General features: G+C 46.1%; 1 protein-coding gene across 1 annotated transcript in view; it reads left to right on the top strand.

Annotated features, from left to right (window-relative positions):
• Window positions 1-2,987: 2,987 nt before the first annotated feature.
• The window catches only part of LTK (leukocyte receptor tyrosine kinase), a 154,116-nt gene continuing 146,762 nt past the window's right edge, over window positions 2,988-10,341 (top strand). The window contains exon 1 of the mRNA XM_039534376.1: window positions 2,988-3,239. Coding sequence (XP_039390310.1) covers window positions 3,179-3,239 — 61 coding nt within the window. The 5' untranslated portion in view covers window positions 2,988-3,178. The remainder of the gene's footprint in view (window positions 3,240-10,341) is intronic.

Genomic DNA, 10,341 nt, shown 5'->3' with positions numbered 1-10,341 from the left:
CATTGACATCAAAGGAGCCGTGGACAGCTGTGTGCAGACGGCACCAGCCACACTCCTTCCCACCCCTGAAATGCCCTCTTTCTGTCCCAGCATATCTCTTGCATCCTGGACTAGGAGTAGAGGGAGAAAAAGGAGCTCCTTGTAGTCAATGTCTGCGGCCACAATTGTGGTAGTGTGGTCACCCTTGGAGAAGGGAATCTTAGTTCTGTATTTCCTGGTTTGCTATATTTGAGGGTGGTTTTTTCCTGGTTTGCTATATTTGAGGTTTGGGGGGGGTGTTATTTTTTTTTTAACTTTTACATCATTGTGATGTAGAAGGCAGGGAGTGAGTGTGGGGCAGCAGCAACTTTGCCTCATGCCTTATCAAAACTCTTTTGTGGGGGAACAAGTGTCTAAGTAATGCTCTTGTAACATCTGATATAAAGGGTGTTAAACCTAAGTACTGATTCAAATCTACTTTATGAATGTGTCATGAGGAACAAACTGTTCACTCATCCACAGAAGTGGTCCCCTTATGTTAAAGATGGGGTGATAAGGAAAAGCTACTGCCATTTCTGAACATAAGAGGATTTCAGTCTTCAGGGCTATCTATTTATCTTGGTTACTTACATGTCCCTATGATGGGATGTTTACCCCCCCAGGTGAACAAGGTTTAACGGAGTCTGACAACTCAGTGACCCACCTGGCTGCACCTGGAGAGTGTTTTAGGCTTGATTTGTTACTAGGTCCACCTGAGGAGGAACTGGGTCTTCATAAAAGAAAGGAGTGAGTTACTAGGGAGTCTAGTAGAAGGATCTACGATAGAGAAACCCAGGAGATAGGGAGCTCCCTCTCTCTGTGGGAAGGTAGGCTGAAGAAGTCCACAGGGATGGAATTAATCTCTGGGGTGGGCCCTGGAAAGGGGCAAGGCACAGAGAGAAAGTCCTGAGGGCAGTGTTATAGTAAAAAAGGAGCTGGGAAGACCTAGGGAAAAGCCTGACTGGGAGTCAAAGGAGGCTGTGTTAAGTACAGGTTGCAAGGAAGCAGCCCCAGGGCCTCAGAGGTAGGAAGTGGCCCACAAAAACAGTGGAGCCCAGAGCACAGGGTGGGATGAGGTTCCTGTACCAGCCTGAGGAGGGGGCATACTAGCTTTATATAAGGACTATGAGCTGAGCGTGGGGATGAAGGCTGAGCATCAAGGATGGGCTGAGAACTAGCTAAAGAAGTCTCTTTTGTTTGGGGATTATTTGTTAGGCTTTTTATTACACCAGAAGGGGTGGGACTATAAAATGTCACCTGGCTGGAGGGTTAAATTGGAAGAAGAGGTTCACCACCACAGGGATGATCAGCAGGGGTGCTAGAGGACACAGCACTGCTATGCCCCACCTAGCCATGAGGGGGCACACCTGCAGTGAGTCCACTCTTCCACAGGCCCCCATTACTAGAGTATCAGCCCCTCACAATCTTTAATGTATTTATTGCCATAGCACCCCTGTGTAGGTGAGCCCTGCTATTGTCCCATTTTACAGGTGGGGGACCTGAGACAGAGAGGCTACGTGACTTGCCCAAAGTCATACAAGAAGCCTGTAGCAAACAAGCAATTGATCCAGGGTATCCAAAGTCCCAGGCTAGTGCTCTTGCCACTGGATTATCCTTTCTCTCATTAACTGCTGTTAATCCAGTGAGGGAGAGATGTAATTACAACCAGTTCTCTCATATCTTTGCATAACAATCCTGTTCTCACAAGATTCTTCCCCATAAGAGAATTTAGAGAAGCATGCAGGTGCTGTGAATCTTTTGAGGTTCCCTTATTCCTCCCTTTGCACCAGTTGGAGTAACAATAGCGGCTGTGTCAAGATCAGATCTACCAGGGATTTGTGCAAACTTCTCATTGACATCAGTGGAAGATTCAGTGTGGATTGAGGGGGTTATGGTGTTTTGGATTTATAACCCACTCACCTGCATCTGATGAAGTGGGTATTCACCCATGAAAGCTTATGCTCCAATATGTCTGTTAGTCTATAAGGTGCCACAGGACTCTGTCACTTTTTACAGATCCAGACTAACATGGCTACCCCTCTGATAGTTGAACTCACTCCATGGATCATAATTTAAAGATGGAATTCAGGGCTCTCCACTGAAGGAGTTTGACACGCTTGGTTTACAGGGAGTCTAAACTGATGTAAACTCTGCCTTCCTCCACCTCCTTCAACATGTATGGTGTTCAGCTTAGACTCCCTTAACGGTTTAATTTAGACTCACACCCACTTACCACTGTGCAACTCATCTGCCTCTTTAGCATACACGTCCATGTCATTGGAGGTTTTTAAGAACAGGTTAGACAAACACCTGTCGGGGATGGTTTTGGTTGACTTGGTCCTGCCTCAGTGCAAGGGGCTGGACTAGAGGATCTCTTGAGGTCCCTTCTAGATCTACGTTTCTATGATTTCATCCCTCTGAATGTAAGGGAATCTAAGGGAGTGTAAATTGATGTAACTCATGCCTGAGGAGCCAGAGGCAAACAAGAAGTTAATAAGTAAAGCAACTACACAGAAGGTGGAAGCTAAAGCACATACACGCTACTGTAACCCGCACCTCCTGCTCCATGTAACCCAAGTTAGACTCCCCTGCACATGGGTAAATGGGTGTAAGTGGATCTAGGGAAGTCTAGCTGAGTGTAAGGGAGTCTAAATTAGTGTAAGGAGATCTGATTCCCCTCACATACCAGTGTCAGCCAGAGGAGACTCAGGCCTAGGGGAATCTATTTTACAATCACCTTACATATCACCTGAACTTGGCCCACAAACTGTGTGCGTTGGGGTGAGGGTAACGGAGCAGTTCCATCAAGGCAGCTGCAGGATGAGAGCGATTAGGAGAGGGAAAACACCTAATAAGATGCTGAATTCAGCTCTTCCAATTGAATGCAGGTGTTTACAAAATGTATTCCCGGATGCATTAATAATCGATGTGAGTTCCGCTTCTTGGATTCGCTGCTCCACGCAGTAGCTGAACCTACTGGGGTGGGGGGAATCGGGCGGGTTTTAGGACCCGTGAGAACCTTCTTGAGCAGGAGGTGGGAATTCTTCTATAAGCCAGCAAGAGTCCGAGCCTTAACATCAGAGCTCCCGCGGAGCCGGAGAGCCAGCGAGCGAGCGAGCGAGCTCCGCGCTGGGAGACGCACCCAGGACCCAGCAGAGTCATGGTTTCTCTCCCGCCTCTGGCCAGCCCTCTCCAGCTGTTGTTACGGCTCGCCACGCTGGGTGAGTGAAGTAACTTCTGCCCCCCCCCGCAGAGTCCCTCTGACCCCCAGGCCGGCACCAAGCCCCCCGCCCCCCGACTTACTTCCTGCCCCCGCTTTCTGTTAACTTTTGTCCATGGGGAGAGGACAACAAGGGGGAAGAAGCCGGCGGTGCCATTAGCTCGCTCCTGCTGGCTAGCGACTGAAATGCCGGGGGGGGGAGCCTGAGGAGGGCTGCGGCTGAGGGAGGTGAAATGAAAACGTGGAAGGAAAGGTGCCTCCGGGGGGCAGAGAGAGGCTGGGCTGGGGGCGATGCGGGGTGGCGGGGAGCGGTTCGGGATGCGAAGGGGCGGCTTGGGACTTCCCCCTCGCCGCGGCGCTCAGGCTGAGTTTTGCGGGGAATCTCTGTCTGGTGCGTTCCCAGCTTTGGTACCAAGCGGCAGCGGGAGGGACCGAAACGGGGTCGGCGGGGAGCTGCCAGGAGAGAAACGGGGGCAGCGAGCCACGCCACGAAAGCCTGGAAGGACAAGGCTCCGGGGGTCTGCCAACGCGCCCTGCATTCACGCCGTGCAGGAGATACAGCCGGGAATGCAACTGGGGACGGCGTCTGGTCGCTGGGGCTGCTGTCAAGCGAAGTAGTTGTGCTTCCCAGCCTAGTACCTGATCTGACTTCCCCGGGTGGGGTGTGTGTGGGGGGGAACTATTGCCCTGCTCCTGCAGGGGGCTGGGTTAGGGCTTTGCTAGCTCCGGCTAAGTGCTAAAAAGATGTTGCATTTTGATTTGCACTGGGCCATTCCAGGCCAGCAGCTTGGGACCAGGTTTCAGCACTTATTGAAATGGAGACTTCTGCTTACAAATAGCCTGGGCCGGGCCATCTATCTGTTGTGTTTCTGGCTGTGTGCCTCAGTTGGTCCCATTGGGAAGACCCCATAAGTTGGCACACCCCTTGTAAGCAGAGCTGCTGTGTATTTCTCTCCTCTTCGGAGAGCCTCGGTTCTTTGGTTGCCTAGGGTCTGATTCAGAGCCATTGAGTCTTGTTTCAGTCTCTGCTTTTGGTGCAGTGGTTTTCAAACTGCTGCCTGTGACGAAATTATCCTTAAGTTTTCTTATAGTGCCTGTTGGTAGGCTCCTAATTTGAAGGGTGGCTGTCCTAGAAAGAGGCAGATAAGAAAGGTGTGTTTTAGAGGGCACAAGTAAGGAGCTAAAGGTAAACAAACATACCATTTGTAAGCTCTGTCCTGCCATATGCCAAAAATATTCTCAATTGTCCAGGAAGTGACTGGGACACAGACGTTTAACCCCCTTAGCTGCTTTTATGGGCTTCAAAAGGGCGTAATGTGCCTTGGAGAAGGAAGATCCTGAGACTCGGCCCTTGTTTCTTCTAGGGCCTGCTCCTGAGGGAGTCAAGGGGAGTTTTTCAGTTGACGCAGGATGGGGCTGTTCGTGGCCACTTGTTTTCTGCTGGCTTTAACTGCCCTAAGTCCTGGCAGTGAAGACAGCTCCAGCCTCATGCTGATTTTCTGCTGTCTGCCTGGTGAAATGCACATTCCTAGTGGGCCATGCCCTGAATGGATTATACCAGTGTCCCTCTCTTCTGCTGGGTTGAACTTTCAAAGTGCTGGTGCTGCGGGGGGATGGACAAAAGGCTACAAAAAAGCCCAGAAAATCATATGGCAGACAGAAGCCCAAACCAGGGTGTTGCTGGGGAGGTACATTAGCCAGACCAGGGGAGGAGGAAAGAGACCTATGCTGCCTGTTCAGGGGCCAAAGTGGAGGCTATAGCCCCAAAACACTGCTGGGGAGGGCAATGGGAAACCAGACAGCATGATTGCCTAGAAAAGAGCCTAATTTTTCATCATCCGTGTTCTGAATCCTCCCTGTTAGCAGGTTTCTCCTTGGAATTCCATGAAGGCCAATCCCCTAAGGAAGACTGGGTGCTGATGCACTCCCTTGATAGAAAGCTGAAATGCCCTGTCAACAGAATTACAGACAAACATACCCTAGCAGAGCCTCCCATTTCTAACATACTGTTCATGACTATACCATGCAGTGATTTTACTGCTAGAGGAGCAAGTGGTGGCTTACTGGTTATGGCTGCCACTCTACAGCTAAGGTTGCAGGAACTCTTCTGTTCAAACACCTGTTTTCAACCCTTTCTATTATCTGCAGTGAAATTTTTATGGGATGGGATTTCTCAAGTTTCATCTCAGATGAGAGAAGTTTTTTGGGTGGAAGAGTTTGAGTAACCTGTCCAGTCGCTTTTGACTTGTGCAACATTAGAGCAGTATTGGAATTAAGGATGTGCTGTTACTAGGTATCTCCTATCAACTTTCATTTCTTAGTAACCGTCTGCTGGCAGCAGCCAGGGAGCTTTTCATGCTCTATCTTTTGGGTTTGTCTAAACAAGAAAGTTACACTGGTTTAACTTAATGTGGAAATTTAAAATGAGTTTCCTTAAATCAGTGCAAATCTCTGTGTGGACACTCTTATTTCAGTTTGAGTGGCTTATTTCAGTTTTGCTTAAGTTGCTTGAGAACAAGTTTTAGCACCTGAAATTAAACCAGTGTAACTTTCTCACGGAGATAAGTCCTTTCTCTGACATCTCAGGCATTTAGGTGTCTCTTTCCTTCCCTTCGCCTACCTGGAGGTGAACATGCTATGAGTGGAGTGAGAGGAGGTAACCCCTTCTCCTTCCTATTGTGGAATAGCCTTCCTTTTATTAGAAGCAGCAAAGAATCCTGTGGCACCTTATAGACTAACAGATGTTTTGCAGCATGAGCTTTCGTGGGTGAATACCCACTTCTTCGGATGCAAGCTTGCAAGCATCTCCACTGCTTGCATCCGAAGAAGTGGGTATTCACCCACGAAAGCTCATGCTGCAAAACATCTGTTAGTCTATAAGGTGCCACAGGATTCTTAGTCTGGTTCTGTAGAAGCAGCAAACACGGCTACCCCTCTGATACTTCCTTTTATTAGCCCCTCAGTCTCTTTTGTGCTACCCACTACAAAGACAGGTTTGTGGTTTCATTAGACCACTCTACTAGTCCCAGGTCAGGACAGCACCAAGTGATCCTTGAAAACTGTCGGAGGAGGAGGAGGAGGATCCAAGCTCCCTTACTAAATAGCAGCCTGTCTCTGGATATGATGTCCAGCTGGGGATGCATGGTACCAGGCACTGCTAAGGGCACTGAAGGTGAAGCAGGTGAGGGAGTGTGCCAGTTTGGGATGCCTTGAAATGGAAAGGAACAGATCTTTAGGCATGAAAATTGGGGAAGTGGAGGGAATCTTTAAAGTACAATGGCACAGGTCAGGCTAACTGGAGAGGAATTCTGTTTTCAGGGGAAACTCAGGAAGGTGTGAAAATGGGGGATTTTTCAGCCTCTTATGCAGGGAGGACACATCCAGCAAACAAAGGCTGGAAGGAGGGTGGAACAAAGCAAGGACTCACATGCACTGTTTTAAAGTCTGTCTTTTCTAACGTGGAAGACGTGGTCCTTCAACTATGGGAGGCAAAGTCCAACCATTTGTCCATGCTCCTCTGTTCATTACATTGCTACAACACCGTGCTTGCGGTTCACTTAGAAACGGGGAGATTCAGTCAGAGCAAAGGATGTACCAGTTCAGTGACATCACCCAAACTGCATACTGTAAGTGTATGTGTTTGCAAGTTGTTCGTATATGTGCCTAGCGATGCATGGTGTGCTTGTATATGTATGTGCATCTACATGCTGTGTGTGACTACCTGTTTAGATGTGCTCTATCCTGTACTATGTACTTGCATTTGTGTGCAAGTGCTTGTCTTCAGATTGGAGTGTGTAGCAATTATATTAGTGGTTGTTTTCTTTCCTGGAAGGAAACTCCTGCTTGTAATTCCATGTTGGATCATGGCAACATTCCTTCTGGTCCCAGAAAATTAGTAATAGAAACAAAGATAACTTGAACTTTTCTTAAACTTTCAGTGAAAGACAGAAAAAAGTGAGGGAGAAGAGACAGATAAGCTTCCTGGAAACAGAAATAAACAGAAGGGAAATTAGAGGCTAAATTCTGATCTGATGTAAATTGATGTAGCTCCATTGACTTGAGTGGAGTTACACTAACTTGTATCAGCTGAGAATCTGGCCCTAGATATTTAAAGATCCTTGATCCAAAACTAAAACCTCCTTAGCATGTTATGATTCCTGACCCAAGTGCTGGAATCACAGCAGGAAAACCACCACATTGATTACTGAACTAGACCAGGTTCACAGCCCTTCCCTGCACCTGAGCATCAGTTCCTCCCCTCTCCCGCCCATTCATCTTGCTCCCCTTCCTGTCTCCTCTCCCACATTACAGCACTGGGTTCACTGTTGGCATGACAGAACCTGTTGGTGCAGAGAAACAAAAGATGGAAAGGAATCCTTGTGTACAAAGCATCAGATAGGTGACAGGTACGATAGCAGGGCTGTGTGGAACAGCAGAAATCTTAAATCTCTTATGAGAGTTGTGTGACCACAGATATGTCACATGGCTGTGTGGGTTGGAGGGGAATTCAAAGCCAGATAGCCAGACTGTGACCAGCACCTTTGAGGGTGCATACTGGATGAGGGTGCAAGGAGCTTTCTCTGCCCCATGCACAGGGGTCAGCCACAGCCAGAGTCTAGGATTAGTGCATACGTATGCCTTTGAAAAAGAGACAGTGGAGGTGGGACCAGAGCCTTGCACTGAATAGTGGAATTGGCTGACTGCAGGGTAGAGCATACTTCCTAATGAGTGGCATCCCCTGGGCTAGTGAAACTCAGTGATGCCCCCTATCCAGGGCTGTAACTTATCTGCACAATCAGATCCATAATGAGTGATGGGTAACAGAGGGAAATAACATTGGCTTAGTGTAGAATTAAGGGAGATGGAGGTGGCTGTTCAATCAGCAAGAAGGGAACTCATACTCCAGTGTTTATCATAGAGAAGAGCTCTGATTTATCTCTATTGAATTTCCAGGCCAAATAGAACTCCATTAAGGAGTTGGTAGTGATTCTATATTTGAGCCTTCAAGGTACAGTTGGTTGAAAAACATGAAACTCTTCATGACCATTTTTGTCAATATATTTTTCTCACTTCCAATTTTTTTAATTGGATGTAAAGTTTCCAACCAGCTTTACTTAAGGGAAAGAAACCTTAATGTCCTAGATTGTAACAAATAATACTAAATGCATCTATTAGAAAAGGAGGACATTCTGAATTAAGGTTAATATTTTTTTTAGAAGTAGGGGAAATGTGGAAATACAGAACTGAAGTAACACAAACAACCTGGGACTCTTCTGTTACCACATCCCAACTCCTCTTCCAGGTAGAGGTAGATCCATATCGGTCATAAGCACCACAGATTTACAGCTAGTCAGTGTGTGAAATCCCTTATCCCTTGGCATTTCATCCAGGAATTATGCCTATTTATGTGTGTGAATCTACATAGTTGTAGCATAGTAGGTCTATCAGAATATAGAGAACAAGCCTGTGAAGCTATGTGGGGCTTAAGATGTCCACAGCTATCCACTGTTTATATTAAAAGTTTGAAATGGTAAAATTTCCACTTACAGGCAGAAGGGAATAAGATTGGGATGGGGCTGGATGGGTTTTTGTGTGTGTATCTATATGTATAAAAATTGAGATGTTTGCATTCCTCTCTTGTTAAGGAGAACGAGTCTCTGAGAGTGTAGTTTGCATACACATAGATGGTGGGTGACACATTGACTGGTATACTGAGTAAGATACAAAGAACAGGGGGTTAGACTAACACAGCTTATGCTATCGGTGTTGAAAATGAATATTGTGCAGGCATAAGACTCATGATTTAGTTGAGGATGTTTGAGTACCTTGACTTTGCAATTCCATCCTTTCCTGGGTGTGTTTTCATTGTAGTTATTTTAACTTTAATCTTTGATTTTTGTAGATTTCCATTATTTGTGGTTTGCCTTAATTTTTCACACTACAACATTCTTTGGGTCCTCCCCCCCTTAAGTGGTTAATGCATGTTTGCTACTGTAATAAAGTTTAACAAACTTCTTCCTTGGGAATTTCCTTAGGCTTTTTTTTAAAAGATATTTTAAGATTTGTCCTCTGACATTTGGTTGTGCGTTATTGGTTTATGGAATCCATGTCTCTGCATTTGTAACATTTTTAAAGCACATAATTTGCCACATGAACACTTTCATGCTTCATATACCTTTCAGAACTGCTTCACATGTTCATAAACTCTGCAAAGCTGTGGGTTTGTAATCCCCAAAGGAGCCTGGGCAGCATTTAAAATTTCAGATCAGGAACTGGCATAAAGATTGGCACTTCAGCTATAGATTTTTAAGAAGTCATAGTAGATTGTAAAGTCTACAAGCCATGATGCAATATTCACACCCGGCAACAAATGTTTGGAACTGTTGACCAAGGATTGTGGTGGAGACTCCATCACTGACGACTTGTAAGTCCAAGATTGGATGTTTTTCTAAAAGCTCCGCTCTAGGAATTATTTTGGAGAAGTTCCATGGCCTGTGTGATCACAATGGGCTCTTTTGGCTTTGGAATCTAGGAATTGGCCTCTATCTTCTCTCATTCAATACATCCCACTCCACTCCCAGGACCAGGAATAGAACACAGGAATCCTCACTCTCGGCCCCTGCTTTCACTCACTCATGAGATCCAACTCCACTTCCAGGAAAACGTTCGGCCAAAATATGCATTTTTCAGAAAATTATTTGCCGCAATAAATAAATTGAAAACATTCCTCAGCTCTAGTTATAAGTGAACAAAAAATGTTACGAGAATTTTCCCCAAAAAGTAGTTCTAATTTTTCTCTGTCTGATATCTCGGAAAGAGTTTGTCCAATTCACCTCAAAAATAGAAGGAAAAAAATTTCTGGCTACAGACTCTCTGCAGTAATGAGTACAAAGGAAAGATCTGAATGTTCTTCCCCACCACCCTCAATATTAGCATCTTGGTATCATTTTTGCATGTATTTTTGCAGACGGGTGCTTTGGCTATCTAGGTAGTTTTTAAAATACATCCGTGCAATGAAAATTCATCTCTACTCAAGAGCTGTAATCCATTCACTTCCTGCTACCAAACACACATACTCACCCTTTCCTTTTCATGCTGTTCTT

This window comes from Mauremys reevesii, linkage group 4 (assembly GCF_016161935.1).
Source record: "Mauremys reevesii isolate NIE-2019 linkage group 4, ASM1616193v1, whole genome shotgun sequence".
NCBI classification, from domain to species: Eukaryota; Metazoa; Chordata; order Testudines; family Geoemydidae; genus Mauremys; species Mauremys reevesii.
This window is presented reverse-complemented; position numbering and strand designations above follow the sequence as displayed.